The following is a 24,227-nucleotide window of genomic DNA, read 5'->3' on the forward strand; positions in this document are numbered from 1 at the left end:
CAGACACAAATAAAGAATAGTGTAATTAAGTAGTTGTCATATATTAATAATTAATAATTGAGAAAAGATTAAGATATAGAAGATAAAGTGATTCTAATAAACTAAAAATGAGTTCATTCACACAAGGAACTGTACAGTTGCTAGTTAGCAATTCATACAATAGAAGCAGTTATAACACAACTGTTAGGTTTCTAATTAGGAAACCCAACCACAATGCACTCTCACACACACAGAACACCAGAAAGAATGAAAGAATGTTGTTATTCACAAGTAATCTCAATGTACAATGAATGTCACGAGAGCATAACCTCTCTCAATAGAGTTCCTAGAACCTGTTATGTATCTTACAATCACCAAAAGTCCTCTACCCTTTTCTAATAGAGGTATTTATAATACCAGCTTTTCCCGCCCACTTACTAACAGCCACTTAACCGTTAAGATAGTTAAGTCATCTAGTTCACTCCCTCCTCTTGTAAACTAACCAGGGTCTATCTAACTACTTAGAGCTGATGATAGTTGTTTATGCTAGCAACCACCACAGGATTACAGGCATAAGCTGATCTCCGAACATCATTCAAATATCTCCCAACACAATTAAATTTTACCAAGAGTAGTTACTGTAGATAAAATCTTACCTTAATTTTGTGCAATAGTTCAACATCTATTCCCGCACAAGCAGAAGGTATGACCCGTGTCTTTAAATCCGTTTCACCATCCAATGCAGCTGTCTGAATAACATGTCACATCATAACATCCTTAAAATGAATATAATGAAATGTCTCCCCCAAAATGAGAGAAAGAGAAGAAGATTTAGAAGAAACATAGTGGAACTACATTCCAATTCCCCCCTGCAATGCTGCAGAGAGAGAAGACCAACTTTAGCATGTTTCACAACATAATTACCTCTACATAGCAAACTCCTTGAGGATCAGAGGTACCAATTAAAACAAGGTCACAAGGCACTTCATCATTTTCACGTAGCCATACTATATTACCTACATGAATATCCTGGGCTTCAATCTGCAAAACCACCAAGAGAACCACGCCCACCCAAGAAAAAATCATTAGATCTACAGACATATAAGAACACACCATATAATATCAAATGTTAAAGCTTATGTAAATCTTCCTTCCTGATAGGATATTTATCCTATTTTATCATCATTATATTGTGTCAAGGGTTACCCTATTTATCATGATTATATTGTGTTAAAGGTTACCTTATTTATCATGATTATATTGTGTCTAGGATTACCCTATTTATCATGATTATATTGTGTCTAGAGTTACCCTATTTATCATGTACTTTTGTATCAATTTATTCTTATAAATAGAAGATTGTGAGAGGGATCAATCAAGCCCTCTAGAATTATTTTACAATTTAATTCTCAAGTTGGTATCAAAGCGGGTCGATCCCGCTCTGGTTTCTGTCTCGTAATATTTGTCTGACGTCACGGTCCGTCGTCGCCCGCCACCATTCGCCGCTGCCCGCCACCAGCCCCCGTCCGCCGCCAGCCACCGTCGTCCATCGTTGTCACAGTTCCGTTTGTCTAAACCCTTAGGGTTTTCTTGTTCCTCGCTGGTACTATTCGTCTTCTTCAGAAATGGCATCTGGCAGTACTCTTTCTTTCTCCGGAAGTCCATCAATTACCTCCGAGAAGCTAAATGGAAAAAATTATCTATCATGGTCTGCTGCCGTTGAAATGTGGTTCCTTGGCCAAGGGCATTATGACCACCTTGAGCGAGATGGAAGCCATGTGCCTATTGAAAAAGTTGATTAGTGGAAACAAGCATATTTCCAGTTGTGTGCCCTATTAGGGCAATCAGTGGAACCCAAACTTCTTGTATCTTTGAGGACTTTCAAAACTTGTCACTACTTTTGGAAGAAAGCCCAAAGCATTTATGCCAACGATATTCAACGTCTCTATGACACTACGAACAAACTTGCATCTCTTAAAATGGCAGACCATGATATGGTGTCCTTCATGGCTGAAGCCCAATCTGCTGTCGAAGAACTCAGGATGTTTTTGGAAGTGGACCCATTAGAAGATATCAGAAAGAAACTAGACAAATTTTACATGGTGTTGATCCTTCGTGCCCTATAACCCGATTTTGATCATCTAAGAGATCAACTTCTAACTAGTCATGAGGTCCCCTCTATGGAAACATTGACCATTAACCTTCTGCGTGTCCCGGTACCTCAAACTCAAGAAGCGCATGAACTAGTGGAACCATCTGTCATGGTTGCCACATGAGGAAGAGGAGGACGTGGCACTAGAAGAGGAGGACGAGGAGGTCGGGGACGTCCTCAATGCACATACTGTAAAAGGATGGGTCGTACTCAAGAGAATTGCTACTCCTTACATGGTTTCCCTTCCAAAGCCGCCAATATTTCGAAGACTGACACTTCCACTTCGAAGATGGAAACTTTCACTTCTATGTTTTCTGAGGATGAATATCAAGAGTATTTAAGGTTAAAGTCTAACAGCTTGGCACAACCATCTCAATCTCTCAGTACATCAACAGCCTACGTTTCTCAATTTATGGAAGGTCAATGGGTAATTGACTCAAGTGCTTCTGATCACATTTCTGGTAATACCTCTTTGTTCTCATCTATTTCCTTTCGAGAAAAACCTCATTTCATAACCCTTGCAAATGGATCTAAAACTTCCTCCAAAGGAGTCAGTCATGTTTCTTTGTCTCCCTCAATCTCAACTCAGTCCTTTTTGTCCCTAATAGTCCTTTTAATTTAATTTCCCTAAGCCAGTTGATCAAAATGTTAAATTGTTCAATAACCTTTGTTCATAAATCTTTTGTTATACAGGAGCGTGGTTCGAGGAGACAGATTGGAGAAGGATATGAAGCTGGTGGATTATACCATTTTGGATCTGGTCCAAGGGTGTCCTGTGTTGCTGCTCCAAATCCTAAAGTGCTACATGATCGACTTGGCCATCCTCATTTGTCCAAATTAAAAAAGATGTGTCCTGAACTAAGTGGTTTCCAAACCTTAGAATGTGAGTCATATCAATTAGGAAAACATGTTAGATCTTCCTTTCCTAAAAGGTCTCAATCAATATGTAATTCTAGTTTTTCCATCATCCATTATGATATATGGAGACCTAGTCGTATCTCCTCCTTTGGTTTTAGATATTTTGTTACCTTTACTGATAAATATTCAAGATGTACTTGGGTTTATCTTATGAAAAATCGTTCTGAATTGTTAGCTATCTTTACATCTTTTTTGAATGAAATCAAGAATCAATTTGGTCAAGTAATCAAAATATTAAGAAGTGATAATGCAAAAGAGTATTTCTCATCCTCCTTTTCTGCCATTTTGAGTTCCCATGGTATCTTACATCAGTCTACTTATCCTCATATACCGCAGCAAAATGGTATAGCAGAACACAAAAATAGACACTTGGTTGAAACTGCTCGTACCTTTTTGCTTGGTGCCCATATTCCTGTCCATCACTGGGGATGCCATCTTAACTGCATGTTATCTTATTAATAGGATGCCCTCCTCCTCTCTTGATAATAAAGTCCCTTTCTCCATTTTTTTTCCTAATGTTCCTCTCTTTCATACATCTCCCCGAGTGTTTGGCTGTGTATGTTTTGTTCATGACATGTCTCTAGGTCTAGACAAACTCTCCGCTCGCGCTCTCAAATGTGTCTTCTTAGGCTATTCTCGACTTCAAAAAGGATATCGGTGTTACTCTCCTAAAACTAAGAAGTATTACATGTCGGCCAATGTCACATTCTTTGAACAGACTCCTTACTTCTCTCCATCTGTTCAGGATGTTTCTATCCTCCAGCAGGTCCTTCCTATTCCAATGGCTGAGTCAAATAGCTCCACTGTCTCTGTCATTCCAAGTCTTGATCACAATCCTTCTACACCCGTTTCTCCACATACTGAGATCATCCCACATAGGGCCCCAATGGATAGTCCACCTCCCCAAGACAATGGTGAATCTCCTACTTTAGATTCTTCTCCCTCGTCACCTCCTCCCACGCCTCCTGGTGAAAATGATTCAACATGGCCTATTGCCCTCAGAAAAGGTACTTGTTCCATTCGAAACCCTCATCCCATTTATAATTTTCTAAGCTATCATCGATTGTCGCCCTCCTATTTTTCTCTTTTATCCTCAGTGTCCTCTGTTGTTATACCCAAGAATGTGAAAGAAGCACTTGATCATCCTGGATGGCGACAAGCTATGATTGCATAAATGCAGGCTCTTAACCACAGTAATACTTGAGAGTTGGTGCCCCTTCCCCCAGGCAAAAAGTCAGTTGGTTGTCGACGGGTGTATGCAGTTAAAGTCGGCCTTGATGGTGATATTGATCGGCTCAAAGCTCGGCTTGTTGCAAAAGGTTACACTCAGGTTTATGGTCTTGATTATTGTGACACTTTCTCTCCTGTAGCCAAGATGACTACTATTCGTCTCTTCTTTGCCATGGCAGTCATTCGTCATTGGCCACTTCATCAATTAGATATCAAGAATGCCTTCTTACATGGTGATCTTGAGGAAGAAGTTTATATGGAGCAACCTCCTGGGTTTGTTGCTCAGGGGAGTCTGGTATGGTATGCAAATTCCATCGATCTCTATATGGCCTCAAGCAATCCCCACGTGCTTGGTTTGGAAAGTTTAGCTCCATTGTTCAAATATTTGGGCTAAAACGCAGTGAAGCAGACCATTCAGTTTTTTACTGTCATTCTTCTCTCGGGAAATGTGTTTAATTAATAGTATATGTTGATGATATTGTCATTACAGGAAATGATGTTGTTGCAATATCTCAACTAAAAGAGTACTTGTGTAGACATTTTCAAACCAAGGATCTTGGAAGTCTCAAATACTTCTTAGGCATTGAAGTAGCGCAATCAAAAGATGGAGTTGTAATCTCCCAAAGGAAGTATGCTCTTGATATATTACAAGAAATAGGCATGATTGATTGTAGACCGGTAGACAGTCCCATGGACCCAAACCAGAAATTAAGGACAGAAGAAGGTGAATTATTCTCCGATCCAGAGAGGTATAGGAGGCTGGTTGGAAAACTGATTTATCTCACTATTACAAGGCCAGATTTATCCTTTGCAGTTGGAGTGGTTAGTCAGTTCATGCAGGCTCCATGTGTTGACCATTGGAATGCTCTCATTCGCATTCTAAGGTATGTAAAGAAGGCTCCCGGGCAAGGATTGTTATATGAAGATAAAGGAAACATTCAGGTCTCTGGGTATTGTGATGCAGATTGGGCAGGTTCACCTATTGATAGACGGTCTACTACAGTATATTGTGTTTTTCTGGGAAGAAACATTATTTCATGGAAAAGTAAGAAACAGAATGTAGTAGCTCCATCAACCGCGGAAGCCGAGTATAGGACAATGGCATCACTAACATGTGAACTTATATGGGTGAAACAATTCCTTCAAGAGGTTAAATTTTGTGACATCCATACTATGAAGATGTATTGCGACAATCAAGCTGCTATCCACATTGCATCAAATCCAGTGTTTCACGAGAGGACTAAACATATAGAAATTGAGTGTCATTTTGTTCGTGAAAAGTTGTTGACTAAAGAAATATGTACTGAGTTTATTGGGTCAAACGATCAACTCGCAGATGTATTGACCAAATCATTAAGGGGTCCTCGGATTGAGTTTATTTGTTCCAAGCTTGGTACATACAATTTGTATGTTCCAGCTTAAGGGGGAATGTTAGGATATTTATCTTATTTTATCATCATTATATTGTGTCAAGGGTTATCCTATTTATCATGATTATATTGTGTTAAGGGTTATCCTATTTATCATGATTATATTGTGTCTAGGATTACCCTATTTATCATGATTATATTGTGTCTAGGGTTATCCTATTTATCATGTACTTTTGTATCAATTTATTCTTATAAATAGAAGATTGTGAGAGAGATCAATCAAGCCCTCTAGAATTATTTTACAGTTTAATTCTCAAGTCTTCCTACAAGACATGAAGCAGACCAAGGTGTATATGGGATATGAAGTAGAAGTTTGAAGTTTATTCAGCTTCAGCTTTTTTAAAAAAGAAAGAGGTGTTTTTATTATGTAGCTTGCTTTAAAAGCTCTTTTCAGAAGCTCTTCGTGTTTTAAGAAAGCAATAAAACATCTTCATTTTTTAAGAAAGCAATAAAACAGCTTCTTATCTATTATCATAATTTTTTAGACATTTTCAATAAAGCACTTTTTCACTAAATAGGAATAAACAAACAGACCATTTATTTAAATGGCACAAGCAGGTTTCAGGCCATGTCTAGTTAGAATCACTATCACTGTCATACAATGCTTCAAGCAAGTGTAACGAGTAATCCTCTAATAGATAAACATGACCATTGGTTCTTACAGTTAAATAAAAATGTTGTGTCAAAATGTGCTCAAACATCACATCATATTTTGCCAAGAAGGTAACAATGAACATGACACAAATTTATATGGCCAATAAGTACATACATAGACTAGAAGCTGCATGCTGAAGTTCAAATAATCTGTAGTTGGGTGAGAGATACAGTCATTCATTGTTGCCTACGGCCTTATTCATTAGAATGAAGAAACAATGGTAAGCATCCCATATCTATGTTAGACCACTAACCCTTTTACGAACCATGCCTTTCTTAAAAACTAAAGGTTCTATTTTGCTTTATATGTATAACTATAAGAATATAGAGGAGAAAATAACTATGCAATTAATCATTACAAGAATGAACCAACCAAACATGCACTAGTCTCTGACCTTTTAGAACAAAAAAAAAATGGGAATAGAAAAAGAAAATGAGAAAAAGGAAGACCAGGAATGTCAAAAAGTTTGAGAAAATTCACATGTATCCATAAGTAAACTGCTCAAACACAAAAGTATACGTAGAGACAATACCTTGATATTTTAAAAACCATGAGAGCTACGTCATACCTTTTTGCATAGAATTTAGATTAAAGTTAAAACCATCAACTGAAATAAAAAAAAATAACAATATCTTGAAAAGATAAACAGATTATACTCTACTGTAAACAGATTATTCAAGTGATGATGATCAATGGCTGGAAACATAGCAAAATATATATTCAAGAAAATTAAATACGTTTTATACATGTTTCTTGATGCCCTTCTTCACAACCCAGACTTCCTTCTCATTTGCCTTTTTGTCTGAAAGATATCTATTGTAATCATCCCAAGCCTCTTTTGATGCAGAGACAGCAAAAATAAAGATAAGCGGACCCCATGTACTGGCAGGATTTACTGGAGTAATGAGAGGCCATAACTGTAGGCAAGCTATCAGCAAAAAGTACTGATTCATGAACCGGCTGGAAAAAGGAGCAAAATCAGATGGATTAAAAGATCGTAATGTTTAATTAGAAAATTAACATGAAATTTTAACACCAAGGAAAAACTCATTTTGTTTAATAAAAATAAGTTCCTTGATCATGCGTACACTTAAGAAGGCTTGCACAGTAAACAAAACAACTGTGAGTGTTATACTTCTGTTAGACAATGTTAATGAGTTGGTTAGCTGCAACAACTGTTGGTCTCTGTTTTATTTAGTGTATCTGTTTGTGAGGTAGTTATCATAGTTTCTCCTCTAATTAGTGCAACTGCTTTAGGAAGAAGGTTATAACTAACTTGTGACTGAGCTCTGTCTATGACTATATAGTTTTCTGTAAATAGAGTCTCAGTGTCTTTTGTACCTTTTAAAGAAAAAAAACAAACAAACAAAATCAGTGTATCAGTGTTTTCTATCAACAACCACAACAAAAAATAAAGAACAAGGCTGAATCCCTATAATATAGGAAGAGTGAGTTACACAAAATGTCAAATTAAAACTGTCTGGATCCTCCACATTAATGCCATTGTCCACTAATCTTCTGAACTCTCCCTTCCTAGTGTTAACTATATGATGGTTCATGCCTAGAAAGTAGAATCTATAAAATCACATAAAATATCCAACAAAACAAAATTACCTCCTTGTGACAAACTATCCGATTAATGTGTCTTATGACGCATTGTCACACTTTGTGACTTATGACAAACTATCAAGTAATCACAAAAGCTTTCTTAGGCATCTAACTACTGTCACCATCCCAAAAACATGGAATAGTATGGACTGAAAAAAAGTTATGAAAGTTGAAATGGTTGCTCTAGAAAATATAAAACTTGGGAGTTGGTGGATCTACCAAAAGGAAAAAAATATTGTTGGATGTAGGTGGATGGCAATGGGGTGGAGTAGGTATGGATTTGCCTATCTCATCCCATCCCAAAATAAACACCATCCTCATCCCTGAAGTAAAACTTTACCCATATCTCCGTCCCCATACTTAACACGTATAAAATTTTTGTCTCATCCACTATTAAATACAAGACAACTTAAAAAGGTATAAGGCAAGGTTAGCAGCTTAGGGACATACTCATACATATGGGATTGATTTACCTTGATCACCTATTGAAAAAATGAATATTGTTAGAATTTTATTGTCTCTAACAGCTAATTATGAATAGAGTTTGCAGCAATTTGATATCACAAATGTCTTTCTAAATGACAATCTTGAGGAAGAAATTTACATGGAGGTCTCATCTAAATTTAAAGCCAAGGAAGGAAATGTGTGGAAACTAAGGAAGGTACTCTATAGATTGAAACATTCTCCTAGAGCATGTTTTGACAGGTTTACTACTACAATGAAGATCATGGGTACAAGAAAAGACAGTGATTATGCATTGCTTATTAAGCATTTAGCCTCAGAGGGAGTTATCACACTAATTGTTTGTATAGATGATATAGCTGTATTTGAAAATGATCAGACATGAGCAAAGCCTCAAAATAAGGTTTGATAACAGAATTTGAAATTAAGAAGTTAAGCAAATTGAAATATTTCTTGGACAATGAAGTAGCTCATTCCCATCATGATATTTTCATCTCCCAGCAAAATTATGTGTTGGATTTATTGGCTCAAAATGGTAAATTAGGATGTAAACCAGTAGAGACACCTATTAAACAAAATCACAAACTTGGTGAATCAATTGAAGGTGTAATTGTGGATTGATCGACAATCTTATCAAAGGTTGGTTAGAAAATTGATGTATTTGTCCCACACCAGGACCGACATTGCATATGCAATAGCACAGAATATCCAACAAAACAAATATCAAAGAATATAGAAGAGAAGATCAAACAGACGAACCCTAAAGGTGTGCAAATGCATGTGCAACATATCATGACACATATTAAAAAAATGAAAAACAAAGAGTGTTAGGAGAAAGATTACCTGAACTGTTCCCATAAATTTTTTGGAAGAAAGTTTAATACTGTATATTTTCTGTTTGATATACGATTATCACAGTATATATCATGAGATGATTCATCATCATCAATATAAACATAACGCTTCATTGTTGAATTATGAGCATCTGTCTGTATAGATTATCTTCTACAGCTTCATTGCAATGCTCAAGTAAAACAATTTTGAAGTAACCTCAACCAGTCACATCCTAAAAGAGAGAGAAAAATCAGATTTCCACATAAAACTTGTTATTGTGAAAAATAAAACCAAGAAACATCACCAAACAACATCAAAGGATTGAATCCAATTCAAAAAAAGTATTTCTACGATCTCAAGATAAACTGAGCATCTCAATACGCAAGCCACACACAAGCATATTATATATCATGTTATTCTTGACATATCTAAATGCAAAATACTATCATAATATCCAGCATGTAAATCAAAATATGTTGAATGTAATACCTTTATCTTATGTTAGTTAATTTATGCCCAAGCACAAGTGAATGACAAAAATCATCAAAAGAAACAGGCCATTTAACATGAAAAGCTACTGAAGAATAGCTTCCAGAATCCATAGCATGCCATACCATATCACATAAAGCACTTTTAATCTTTTTTCTGGAGGAAACAAATTACGAAATCACTAGACTAACCATGCTGTTGAGTACATGCTGCCAACACACTAGGTTGCAGCATTAAAATAGCAAAATATAAATTATTTTCATTCTTTTTCAATGTTCCAACTGTCGTACACTGAGGAAGATTTCCTAAAAGACTGAAAATTGTATGCTAGCAGAACAACAAAAAATTCTCGAAAATGAAACTAACCCCGGGGATCGGCTGGACCAAATCTCCCCGAGATTGTATAGCACCAATTTTAACTCGGTCAACAGGGATGATTACAATAGTAATACGAAATGTTTTCAGTGCTCATCTCAATTAATTCCTATTAAAAACCTCAAACTTCCTAATACGAACAAAAATGAAATATATAGCGAAACCATTTTCCCCATCCTAAGTACATATCAAAGAAATCAAGGAAAGTACCAATCCGCAATGAATCCACGAATATTAATATGATATAGGAGTTTTTCGGAGCTCATCTCAACTAATTTCAATTGAAAAACTCAAACTTCCTAATAAGAACAAAAATGAAATCAAATAGTGAAGTAGTTTGGTTCATCCTAAACATGTATCGATGCATTTGAAGGATGTGTCAATCAGCTATGAATCAACGAATAACAATATAAAATATGAAACTCTTCTGGTGCTCGTCTCAACTAATTCCTAATCGATAAAATCAAGCATCCTAACATGAACGAAAATGAAACTAACAGTGAAGTCGCTTTGCTCATCCTAGACATGTATCAATGAAATTCGAAGGACGCGCAAATCAGCTATGAATCGTCGAATAATAATACGATATCAAACTTCCTCGCCGTTCATCTCAACTGATTCCTAATTGGAAAACTTAAAGCTTCTAATGAATGAAAAAGAAATCAGCAGTGAAGTCGTTTTGTTCATCAGAAACATACATAAACGAAATTTGAAGGAAGTGTCAATCAGCTATGAATTCACGAAAATGGAGAGCGATCGAAAGTCGAAGCTGAAATCGAAATCACAGCCCTAAACTATGGGTTCGCTACGCAGAGAGCGTTGGGTCTGAGATGATCAGAGACCGTACCTGTGAACAAACGACCTTGTTTCCTTTCTGTTCTGCTCCGATACGTAATAGTATACGCGTGATTCGTATACAATACATATGATCCGATTTCAAATTTTCGTAATGGGCTGTTAGAGTGAATAATATGCTGTTTGCAACTCCATAGTTTCTTTATACACCTTTTTCTTTCATCTTAATGCTTGCTGAAACTTATTTCAATTTTTTTTATTTGTAAACTTATAAAAAAATATTCCGTAATAGATTTTAATTTCCTTTGAAGAAGTAATTCTATAATAATAAATATTATTATGAAATAGTTTAGAATATTCCATTTAAAAATTATTATACATTCTGAAATTTCAGAATATTTTTTTTTATGATACCTTCAAAAAGTATAATTGTAAGTTTTAATACATTTTCGATTCTTTTTAAAATTGTAAAAATTATAAGTATTTTCTTCGTCAAACAATTATGAGTATTGAAAGAAATTGGTTGAATGGTTCTCCTACTTTATTCTGCATGATACCAAATATACAACTTAAGAATTGGTTCCATGTTGTATTCGGACCAAATACAAAACGAAAATGTTACAAAATAAGTAAAAGATAATAAACAATATAATAAAATTAAAATAATATACGAAAATTTCATTGGTGAGTTTTTCTTCATCTTCATCAATCAATTTATAAAATTGAATCTCAATATAAGTTCTTTTTTTTGCTAATTAAAATAGTTTAAATTAAATTAATGGTTACACTAAGAAAAAATTATAATATCTCGTTTTAATAATTTAAAATTACTAAATGAATGTGATAAAGGTGATAATAAGGTGACCAAATTTAACACAAATATAATTATTATATTACAGTAGTAAGCATTAGCTAAATATATAGAAGTTATATATATATATAAACTAATATCCATAGAACTTTTAAAAGATAAGGAAATTAAACATAATATAATTTTAACCATTCTTAAGTTTTAGGATCTCTCTCGTCCCTTGGGACCAACTAGAACATCTTCATATGCTCACACCATTAAAGTGATTATTGACAAAAAGAAACAAACAAACAAGCAAAGACAAAAAATAAAGTACCAAAAGAGTTTCCATAACATTTATATAGATTTTAACACACATAAACATCCATATAAAAAAAATCTTAACACATGCACTCATAAATACTAAACTTAACCATCCAGATACATATATTGATGAAAGACTATGGCAACAACTACACGTGATGTGAAAACACTTGCCCACCCAAGCTACCACACAAGGTTAATTTGTATACCACCTATAGTTAAGGAATTAAACCATAGACTAAGACCTCCTCCTACTCCTCATGACATAACCCACCATTTTCTACGTGAGATTTGATGGTTATTGGAGTATCGGGATAACCCAAAACGGAATCCCTACATCAATACATTACACTATTGAACGCCACAATAGAATCTTTTGTCCAACGAATTATGAAGAAATGAGTTCCCAACTTGTAGGGAAAAGTAGCGCTCAGCACCAACAAGCGTCGCTCAACATCTAAAAAACAAAGAGATCACTAACTTCATAGCGCTCAAAGTCCTAGAGCCTAGTGTTTTTTTGACTCTACAGCACTAAGCGCCACTCGGGGTTGCTCAACACCACATCAGAAACCAGCAACTTTAATTCTTAATATGTTTGCACTCAAGACCTATCCAAATGATTAAATTGGTATTCTTAACACTCTGATTGATTCAAAAACATGTTTAAACCTTAGATATCAATTTGATCACTTAATAATGACTCAGTCCATCAGACCAAACAAACAACCACAGCCCAACCACTAATTTAGCATACTAAAATACCAGATTTCAACAAAACAAAAAGTGAACCAAGTCTTAAATAACATCAACACAAACTTTTAACTTCAAACTCACTCAAAGAACAATTCTCATGGAATTTCACCTGTCAAACCATCAATTCTAGGCCAATTTCTAACCAGCACCCTAACCTATTACCAAATCACAATTCAGTAGCAATATCAACTAATGATAAGCTCAATTTCAACAATTTAGACAACCAAAACAAATACCATTTAACAATAAATTGCATCAGAATTTTCTCATACCAGACAATAAGATTTCATACCAAAATCAAACAATTATAAAACAACACAATGGAATTTCAACAAGCTCAAATACCCAAATTTAGTAACTTAGTTTATTTAATCAAACTTAAGTATACCATCTCATATTATCAAGGTGCCAAAAATTTTAATACAAGGTATTCAACTTTCCTTACCTGACAGATGACTAAAATGCTCTAAAAAACTTAAAATAGCTCCAAACACTCAGAAATCTCTATTTGCTATTGTGAACAACAGAAACACTATCAAAATACATCATTAGAACCATTAATCAACAAAGACTTAAACTGATGACTCAAAAGACACATGCGGATGAGAAGGACCTACATGCAACATATATGAGAAAAGACTAGAGAAAATGGGTTGAAACTTAACTTACTAAAAAAGAGAAACTGATTGATCCAATTAAAAAGCTCGCCGCAAGGATTATTCCTACAAACTCGGTTCTTCAATCAGACGAACAGAGGATGAGAACTCTTAGAGAGAAGTCATAAAACTCTAAAAAAATGGTTTATAGAAAAATTGTGTTTTAAATTAATGAAATTACAAAACTATTTAAATTAAAACTTTTTAATATTAAAATAGGCTTATCTTACTAATTTTAAACCATTACCACTTTTAAAATACCAATTTCTAAATACTTACAAAATTTATTGATGACGATTAAAACAACGTTTCCTCCAAGCTACCATCATTACCACTTATTTCTTCGGGTCCACTGTGTGTCTCCTCCTCCCACTCTTCCTCTTTTTTCCTCCGCTGCCACCACCACTTTCACCACTACCGTCATTCTATTGCCATCCTGTTCCATCGCTATTGTCACTGCACTGCTCCACTGTTGCATTGCCTTTGGCTCTTCTCGTTCTCTTTATCCTCTTTACCTTTTTCATTTTTTTTCTTTTCTCACATATATCTAATTAATTTGTACATATTCATATTTAAGGAAATTTGACACGTGTTTTATGTATTTATTGATACTTTTTTTTATAATAAAAGAAAATCTATTTTATCAACAGATTTTATTAGTAAATTTTTAAAAAATCAATTGCTTACAAATATTTCAACAAATCTTATGATAGTCAAACTTCAAAACAAGAAATTTAACGTCATTTTATCAATGAAATTAATCAATTTGTCGATTATTCAAATTTTATTTTGCTGAAGACTTTTTTTCGTTAATAAAATTTTATTGTTTCAGTATAAAAATTGGGACCGAAATATGAACTTGGTGAGTCGTGTCCTCTCCTCCTAAGATGCCTTTATCTTCACGTCCTTTTCTTGGTCAGCACGTTACAGGGAGAATGGGGTGGTACCTGCGAAGGCACTCCGACGCTCAAGTCAGAAAAAGGGAATTGTGGAACTCTCTCAGTTCAATAATCGAATAAAATCATAAAAATCTCTCCTAGAATCAACGTACCTTTTTCTGTCCTTTGTTTTTCATATTTAAAACCATAAAATAAACCGTTTACCTAAAAATCCGGTTGGTTATAGAAGTTGACCATCTGGAAAATACAACCGTTAGGTCGTGTTTGGTATTGGGTCAGTTAATCCCGCGATTTGTGGCCCTAACTATTTGATCTTTTGATTATTAAGATTTATTATGTTCAACTTGACTAAATTTGACCAGATGTATTCACCTCGACAACAGATTAGTGAAAACGATACGTACGATCGCTAGATTACGATCGCAATATATCTCGGCCTCTTAATGGTCGTCCGGGTTAACAGTCGACCGTTGTGAGAATGGTCGTTCGGGTTAACAGTCGACCGTTGTGAGCTTAGGCTACACGTCCTCTTAAAAGTCGTTCGTGTTCTTGAATTGTCGTGACATCGCTCGACAACTGTCTACTGCCATCGACACATGGATGAATTGTCGTGACATCGCTCGACAACTGTTTACTGCCATCGACACATGCGCTATATCTCGACTTCTTAATGGTCATCCGGGTTACCAGTCGACCGTTGGTGGGCTTAGGCATCCTATGATACAATTAGTAATTAAAGAATTTTTTTAGTGGATAAATAAGATATTATGAATAAATCTCTTAAAATTATAGAACATAAATTCTTGAAAATTTTATTATAGAAACACATTCTTATTAAAATACATATAGTGTGTGTGAGAGAGAGGGGATTGAATCGATTTATTATGTCTATATAAAATGACTTTAAACTCATGGCAAGAGCCAAGATTAAATAAAGTAGGAGTCACACTGTATATTTATTTATTTATATAGGCTTTCCATCATTGTCTTTATGCTTTATTGATGAAGGGTTGATCAACCAAATTACAACTATGATTCCAACTATAACTGTTTGCACTAAACTATTAATAACTGAACTATCTATGAACAAAACTACGCTTAACTATATTTATTATCACTAAAGCAGTTCACTGAATGGATTAGTGTAAGAGTTTTTCAAATGGTTAGGTTAACTTGCTGCTGTTCAAGTCTCTTTCTAATGAATTATAGTAATTCCATATATGTGAAAACTTGACTTTCTTTGCTTCAAAGTTTACTGATTGTCAACAAAAGTGATTTATCATTTTATTTTATATTTATAGTATGTTTCAATAATCAATTTTAGTTTACCGCTAAATGTTTAAATATATGATAACTATTACGAAAGAATACAGAATTTAATATTTTTAATAAATAAAGTGCTATATTTTATTAAATATTTTAAAATTTTAACAAATCTCCACAAAACACTTCAAATTTAAAAAACTTACTTTTAAAACTTTTGATTAACTAGTTAAGTTCATGAAAATAATTCAGTTCAAGTTAATCTTAGTTCAATGAACTTTCCAAATTATATTTTATTCAATTTAGCTTGATGAAATTATTATTTTTAATTCGCTTTTACTTTCACAGTTGAACATAAACCTCTCAAATTTAAACTACTGACCAGTAATTGCTAACCTAGTTGCATATTAAAAAATTCCAGAAATCATATACACAAAAGGTTCTGCCATGTGAATGAAACTGATCATTTCTCAAAAGTTTTATCTTTATTTTTTTTCAAATTTCCGATAGTTCATCCTCTTATTCCACTTGAAAAAAAATCCATTTATAGATCTTTTAAAACATACATATATTTATAACATCGACGAATATTTAAAAAAGAATTCTGTAAATTTTTAAAATGAAATTTAAATGAGATTTTAAAAAATATAAAATATCGTATAAATTAAATTAAATATAATTAAATTATAATTTTAATTAAATTAAATATAATAATATATAAATTAAATTTTATTTTAATTAAATTTAATTTAATAAAATATAATTTTAATTTTAATTTTAATTTTTTCAAATAAATAATATTAACAAATACGAGTAATATAATATTTATATCGAATTTATTTTAAAGAAATATTAAAATGTATACTACTTATGAATAATAAATACTCACTTTATTACATATTTTATTCACAGACGGTATTTTTTTTAATCATAATTACACTCTGACATTAGTGTAACAAATTATTCATTACATTTTGTTTGATTATTATTTGAATGACCGTGAATAGAACCTTAATACCTACCAATTTAGTCATTTTCCTCTCTTAACCCTTACAAAGCCTCCTTTACAGAAGAATCTCTAACCACTTTTTTATAGGTTGCTTGTAAACTAGATCTTGGAATCCATTCCTAGTCAGAGATAGATAGATATGAATGGCTTGATTAACTAAATTTTAGAAATTTAAAAATTCAAATATATTATATAATTAAAATTGAATAAAATATAAATGATTAAAAGTGGACTTTAAATCTAACTTAACCTATAAAATCAGCTTAAGGTAAGATTTGTCCTAATTATAAACTATGAATAAAGCTGAGTAAAGCTGTAAAATCTGTATTTTTTAATACGGACATGAAGATATAAATTAAAGTATTCATAAATTTATTGTTTTAAATTCTTTAGTTAAAATAATGTTTTAAACATTTATATGAATTTGTTTATGGATTATTTTGGTACCAACTTTTCTTCTTAGGACGATAATATTAAAAAGAAGAATCACAACTAATATATTTGTGTTTCACATTAAACTTTTCATTAATTTGAATATTTTTAATTATGTTTTCATTAGATTTTTTATTTATTAAATATTAAAAAAAATACTTTTAATTAAAGATATGTTTTTTTTAATTGAGTTGTTATTCTCTTGTTATACTGTTTGTTTTCATATTTATAAAATTTTATAATTGACATAAAACAAGTTACAACTAATATAAAATAACAGTTTATTATTTTTATCCTATTAAAACTTAATTTATAATCGAATTGATGATTCATCATGTTTTATCTTTTTTAACCTAATTTTGGTTTTCAGTTGATTAAGTTAAATATGAATTCACATGATATATAAGTTAAAATTTAAAAAAAAAATTACTTTTTTTTTAAAACAAGAATCTGAAATTCTAAAACTTCAAAACGAAATGGAATATTGCTTCTATTTATATTTGTCTTTTCTATCACTTTATTTTAATTCAGTGCGTCCTACTGTTAAGACGCGCTACCATACAATAAGTCAATATTCATATCATACTTAAAACAATAAAGCATGATGAAAGCTTAGGTGGAAAAACTTATTCTTAACTTCAAACAAAATGTTTTTTTTTTCTCTTTCTAAAAAATAGAAAAAAAAATGTCTAAATTAATATATCCTTAATCTATAACATCATCCTCTCGTACAAGTTTTCTTTCTCGTACCAAAATCAAGATCATTGTTATGTTGTGTTTCAATTTAATGACTAACCGTTCTTAAGAATTAGGAGACGATTAAATTCCACAAAAACTCAATTTTTTTTAAATTTGTCAGTTGGCATAAGTTATGATATTATTATTTTATTTCAAGTAAAGAAAATTTTAAAAAAAGATCCATATTAAAATAATTAATACTAGGATTTATTTGAAATAAAAGATCAATAGTTATTATTTTATTTCAAGTAAAGAAAAGTTTTAAAAGAAGTCATTAACTCTATATAATTAATCATTAATAGAGGAATTACTTGTTTTACCCTTTCCTTACTTGAAATAAAATAATAAATATTGATCTTTTATTTTTATGTTAGCAACTATTTTAATTTTTGATACCTTTTTAATATTTTATTATTAAGTTTTAACATATGATTTTAAATTTCCGACGTTAGAAAATAAGTACACATTAGAATATATATATATATATATATATATATATATATATATATATATATATATATATATATATATATATATATATATATATATATATATATATATATATATATATATATATATCACTACCTATCATGTGTTATTCAACGGTTATGAAATTTAGATAGAACAAAAAATTATTAGAAATACTATTTGACTACAGTGATAATAAGTGATACCAATACTTTATTTTATAAATAATGACAATAATGCTCGGTCTATTGAATTATTCTTTTATATATGCTTTCGGGGGTAACTTTTTTTTCTTAAAAGTCGAAATAGATTTTAAAATAAATCAAGGGTATAATTTGTAGACTTTTAATGAAAAAGTTTATATTTTAAAAATGACATACATTTTTTTAATATTTTGAAGTCGTGTTTAAAGTTACAACTCTAATGCTTATGTTTATTTTTTTAATATGAAAGCTGTTAGTTCATTCAATTAGAAATATGTTTTTAATCTCTAAATTATGAAACAAATTTGTTTTTAGTCCCTCTAAGTAAGGTACATTTTAGTCTTCTTTTTTCAAAAAAACCTTAATTTTTGTCCTTCCAAAAGATAAATATTAATATTTTTTTTAAATAGCGTTTGATAATTTAGAGACTAAAAACATATTTAACTCTTACTATTTTAATCAAAATCATAATTTAAAACACAAATTTAAATATTTTAGGAGTAAATAAAAGATGAAACTCATAAAGTTTACTCGTGACTTTTAAAAACATGACAAAATAAAAATCGTACTTTAAAACACATTTACACGATGCTTTAATGTTTTTTTTACAATACTACTTATATCCCTATTTTATAATGGATTTTACGTCTACCAAATTTTGTTAATTATATTTTAAGAAATTCAATAACATAGAAATCCCATCATATTATTAAGGGTATTTTAATAATTTTCATTCTCAAAACTATAAAAAAAACTTTGATTCCTCTCAACCCTTTCTGTTTCATCTTTCTTACTTCAATCTTTTCTCTGTCATCCCTATTATAGCCCCAATTGAAAAAATCAGAAACACTTGCCGTTAAACAATCTTACAAAAAAAATGATTTTATAATGAGTTTTCATCTTATAATTTTTGTCTTATCTAATTTTATCCAATTTTCAAAAGCATAAAGAAATTAGTAATTGACCTGGAAAAAATCAGAAATACTCGTTGTTAAACAATTTCTTACAAAAAATGATTTTATAATGAATTTTTATTTTATAATTTTTGTCTTATCTAATTTTATCTAATTTTCACAAGCATAATGACATCAAAAGAGTTGGTAATTGGCCTCGAAAAAATCAGAAACACTTGTTGTTAAACAATTTCTTACAAAAAAATGACTTTATAATGAGTTTTCATTTTTATAATTTTTGTCGTATATAATTTTATCTAATTTTCACAAGCATAATGATATCCGAAAGAATTGGTAATTGACCTGAAGAGTTTTTTTTAGAGATGATGATTCAACATTAGAGAGGTTAGTGAAGATTGTGAAATTGAAGAGATCTTGAAAGAACCTTTGCCTGAAGATGAATATGTCAATGACTCAACTCTTTACAAAGGCAAATTCTTTAAAAGTAAGTGTTTCTGATTTTTTCAAATTGAGAGGAATGAGAAAGGTGAGTAAGAGTTTAGGGTTTTTTTTTTAAGTTTTGAGAATGAAAATTATTAAAATACCCTTAACCTTAAAACTCAGAATCCATGATATATAAGGGTATTTTTGTCTATTAAAATCTGATACCGATTGCTAAAATGTACCAATTGAAAAATAGGAATACGCGCATTAGGAAACCTATATATATATATATATATATATATATATATATATATATATATATATATATATATATATATATATATATATATATATATATATATAACTATCATTTGCAACAAACTTTTACACACATTTTATATTTACTATTTTATTTTTTTTATCTTTTTTTTCTATATAAATATAAAAAATAACTTTTTTAATAATCAAAATATTTTAAATGTGGATTATCCACAGTTAGAACTAATGTGAAAAAACATTTTCCTTATATTACAATATAGTATAAAACTGTATAAAAATACCATCATAATGATAATTATATGGTATTTATACAGTAACATATTTTTCTCTGTCATGCTAACTTTTGACAGATGCTATCTATATATGAAGTTGGTCTCATTCTTAGTATTGTGTTCTTAGCTATCTTTGCTACCTTCTCCTCATAATTCAATCATCATCCTCATTGACCAACTAAGATTATGGAGAACAAAGAGTTGAATGCTTCAAACATCACTGTGGGAGGAATCTATGACATGTTGCTGGACAGCGTCAACAACGAAGACACCAGACCTGTGATTCGTCTTGGTCGTGTAGATCCTACTGATAACCCACTGTTTCGTACTACAAATGTGGCTCTTGATGCTGTTACAACATCAGTTCACTCTTTTAACTTCAACTGTTACCCTCCCACTCATGGCTTACTTCATGCTAAGAGGTTTGTTTCTTCAAACTTCTTTCTAAATCATTCTACAATCTAATACCAATAATCACTTCATCAGTTTGTGATAAACTCAAAAACCTTATCACTATCATATATTTCATAACAGGGCTATTGCAGATCATCTCTCCTCTCATCTTCCACATAAGCTCGCAGCAGAGAATGTTTTTCTCACCATTGGTGGCACACAAGCGATAGATATAATCTTACCTTCCATTGCACGTCCTGGGGCCAACGTTCTCCTTCCAAAGCCAGGGTACCCTCAGTACGAACTTCGTGCCTCTCGTTGTGACCTTGAAGTTCGATATTTTGATCTTTTGCCTGAGAGAGGTTGGGAAGTTGATCTTGACTCTTTAGAAAATTTAGCAGATGAGAATACTGTGGCTTTGGTCCTGATCAGCCCCAGTAGTCCTTGTGGGAATGTGTTTGCGTATGAACATCTGAAAAAGGTATCTTTAGTTGAAATTCATTTGGGTTGAGAAAAATAAAATGTATTGATTTTTCATGACTATTAATTGCAGGTTGCAGAGATTGCAAACAAACTTGGAATCTTTGTCATCTCTGATGAAGTTTATGCCCATGTAGTTTTTGGAAGCAAACCTTTTGTGTCCATGGGAGAGTTTTCTTCAATAGTGCCAGTTATTTCGATTGGTTCTTTTTCAAAAAGATGGATTATTCCTGGTTGGAGAATCGGTTGGATAGCCATATGTGATCCTCAAGGAATTCTTCAAAAATCTGGGGTTTGTTTTTGTTCATAACCTTTTTGTGCTTAAAAGAATATTGCTCTAAAAGTAGTTGTTTTATTTAAAAAAATTAAGTAGGAATAACCTAGACATAGAAAAAGTATTACATGATTCAATATTGTCACTTAATCATATTCGCAATAAATATTTATGTAATCAAGTTAACATTTTTTACTTACAAGAAAATAAACTGATAAAACTCAATTGTGTGTTAACCATGTTAGATTTATCAGCAGACATCTTAATATTTGACTGAGACTATTTTATACTAATAATGCAATTGTTTTTTCTTGTTTATTAGATCGTGTCCAAAATAACCGATTATATAGAGATCACTGATAACCCTCCAACCATCGTGCAGGTAATAACCAATTGATATAAAAATAACTAATTAATACATGTTTATCCATTGTAAATAATAGTGCATTTAACATTATCAGCAGGCAGCAATACCAGAAATACTTGAGAAAACTCCAAAGGATTTCCATTCAAATAATCTTGGTATACTGAGAGAGGCTGCAAACATATTCTATGATGGGTGTAAGGAGATCCCTTGCTTGACATGCCCTCTGAAACCAGCAGGAGCCATGGTTGTAATGGTGAGTGGCATAAAGAAATTTACAATTTTCATAATGTTGTAGATTAGTAACATTATCAACTAATGAAAAATGATGGAGTAGGTGGAGATTAACCTTTCCCAACTTGAGGATATTGTTGATGATGTACAATTTTGCAGTAAGTTGGTCAAAGAGGAATCTGTAATTCTTTTTCCTGGTAAGAATTTTTTCAAGTCATTATTGAAATTCCATTGACTTGTGACAAATGATGAAGATGCGATGATCAAGGATAATATACATGTAGGTGTTATCGTTGGACTAAAGAATTGGATTCGGTTTAGTCTTGCTGTTGACCCTTCTGATCTGAAAGAAGGTCTTAGCAGGATAAAAGCATTCGGTCTTAGACATGCAAAGTTGTCATAAGTCATGCTATATGAAAGGTGTATCAGAGAGGTGGTGGGAAGTGTGTTTACTTTTGGATGTGTTGAGTTTCAATAAGGCATTTTATGCATCTAAATATAGTCACATGTACTGATATAATATCATATTTATTGGGAGTGCCTTAATGATGCAGTGGAGTTGCCATATATGATTTGTGGCATTGTATTTGTATAATTTATGCTTCCTTTGTTTGGTGTCTTCGTCTTGGTTTAGCTTTTTCCTCAGAGGCTAGTTTGGTTTTGCTAGTTATTTGTGTGTCTCCATGGAGTCTTGTTTATGCCTTATGTTAAGCATTTCTTATTTATTAATAAAATGTTACTTTGTGAAAATGAAATCGTATATGTTATATTGCACATTCGATTAATTCTATCCAGTGTAGAAGAATGCATGATAGTTCTACTTATTTCATGATATTTTTCTGCTTTGAACATTATTTTAATGATTAGTTGGACACTTTCTAAATTTTGTTCTGTAAACACTAGTGGAAAGGGAAAAGAAAACGTATAAATATTGAATGTAAGAAGAAGAGAAGACAAACGAAAAGAAAATGTTTTGGTTTATTGGGTCGAGATTAAGTCAACTTCTTCAAAAAGTTTCAAATCTTCAAATAGGTCAAGGTTTTATCTTTAATCCATTCTTACTACTGTTTGATCGATTGGAGTACTACTTGTAGAAAACACTCTAATGCTAAAGTCAGTGTTTTCTGATAACACTAATAATAAATATACATTAATGTCACAAACTACCTTAATATCAAACTTGTATTTATAGATTTTGGGATGAGTTTCTGACCAATGTTGGTCTAATTACGACCCAAATGGTGATGATCTAACTTAGGATTAATGTAATTATTCTTAATGTTAATTCTATTTTTAGACCAACTGATCGTTTACCAATCGACTCACGAACGACTATGAGTTGGTTGACTGTGCTGACCGGACGTCATACTATAAATAAAACAATAATGAAAAAAATTTGAGTGGGATTTATACCACCAGTTTATGTATGATAGTCAAATGTTTAAAGAAAAACATAATTCATATATATATATATATATATATATATATATATATATATATTGTATTTTTAAATTCTTTAATTTTGATACTAATATTCGATTTTTTTAAGGAGATTCACCTAAGAGATTAATTATAATGATTCATGATTCAACTCATATAATGCTGCAACATTGTTGTTATAAATCTTTTCGTTTGAATATTTTGGATTATTTAGTTTTTGATTCGTGGCATTATTGCTTTGTACATATTATTTTTCTTTTAAAATTTTAACTTTTATTAAGAATGTTTATGTACATTTTGATTTTGTTTATTTTGATGTATAAGGTCTATAAGTGGTTTTGTGGATCTCATTATTAATCTTTTATTTATGATTACACTCGTTATTATGAGGTTTATCTTACAAAACATTGGTATAAGTTATAAGTTATATATATATATATATATATATATATATATATATATATATAATTAAGAATTGAAAAGAGAAAAAAAAAACAAAAAATAGAAGAATAATATTTCTTGAAAGGGTTTTTTCTTCACATAGAACTAGAGCTTAATTTAAAAAAAATCACTTCTCCCATTTTTCTCTCCTTCCTTTCTATATATATCTACCTAACACTTCAAGGAAGTAACTCTAAGTATCTTAACTAATTTCTCTTCTCCATGTATCATGTTAGCATAAAGATGAAGTA

At 31.5% G+C, this 24,227-nt stretch overlaps 2 protein-coding genes across 8 annotated transcripts in view; one reads left to right on the forward strand and one right to left on the reverse strand.

The window, feature by feature from the left end:
* Positions 1-11,103, reverse strand: part of LOC108333981 (phospholipid-transporting ATPase 2) — a 31,339-nt gene extending 20,236 nt beyond the window's left edge. For 2 of the 6 annotated variants that reach the window (XR_008246151.1, XM_052870915.1), the window contains exons 1-5: positions 10,831-10,973; positions 9,278-9,500; positions 7,111-7,324; positions 904-1,020; positions 636-728 (exon numbers count right to left, since the gene is read on the reverse strand). Coding sequence is in view for 5 of the 6 variants with exons in the window: in XM_052870915.1 (XP_052726875.1) it covers positions 636-728; positions 904-1,020; positions 7,111-7,324; positions 9,278-9,402 (549 nt within the window). In the remaining variant the exon portion in view is untranslated. Of the gene's footprint in view, positions 1-635; positions 729-903; positions 1,021-7,110; positions 7,325-8,422; positions 8,446-9,277; positions 9,501-10,830 lie in introns of those variants that run through there. The other 4 variants (XM_052870913.1, XM_052870914.1, XM_017569523.2 and 1 more) reach the window with 4 other exon arrangements.
* Positions 11,104-20,462: 9,359 nt separating this feature from the next.
* Positions 20,463-22,850, forward strand: LOC108333628 (nicotianamine aminotransferase 1). 2 transcript variants are annotated; one of them, XM_017569098.2, is made up of 7 exons: positions 20,463-20,772; positions 20,885-21,224; positions 21,297-21,515; positions 21,820-21,879; positions 21,959-22,117; positions 22,199-22,292; positions 22,380-22,850. In XM_017569098.2, the coding sequence occupies exons 1-7, from the start codon at positions 20,537-20,539 to the stop codon at positions 22,496-22,498; spliced, it is 1,227 nt and encodes a 408-aa protein (XP_017424587.1). In that variant the 5' UTR covers positions 20,463-20,536; the 3' UTR covers positions 22,499-22,850. The 2 variants fall into 2 exon arrangements, with proteins under 2 accessions (XP_017424587.1, XP_017424588.1); XM_017569099.2 differs by having other exon boundaries at positions 21,962-22,117.
* The last annotated feature ends 1,377 nt before the right edge of the window (positions 22,851-24,227 follow it).

Source organism: Vigna angularis, chromosome 11, assembly GCF_016808095.1.
Source record: "Vigna angularis cultivar LongXiaoDou No.4 chromosome 11, ASM1680809v1, whole genome shotgun sequence".
Classification (NCBI taxonomy): domain Eukaryota; kingdom Viridiplantae; phylum Streptophyta; class Magnoliopsida; order Fabales; family Fabaceae; genus Vigna; species Vigna angularis.

Coding starts and splice junctions, on each gene's coding strand:
- LOC108333628 (XM_017569098.2), top strand. CDS start 20,537: ATGGAGAACAAAGAGTTGAATGCTTCAAACATCACTGTGGGAGGAATC. Junction 21,225..21,296: donor CGTATGAACATCTGAAAAAG/GTATCTTTAGTT, acceptor TATTAATTGCAG/GTTGCAGAGATTGCAAACAA. Junction 22,118..22,198: donor CAGGAGCCATGGTTGTAATG/GTGAGTGGCATA, acceptor ATGATGGAGTAG/GTGGAGATTAACCTTTCCCA.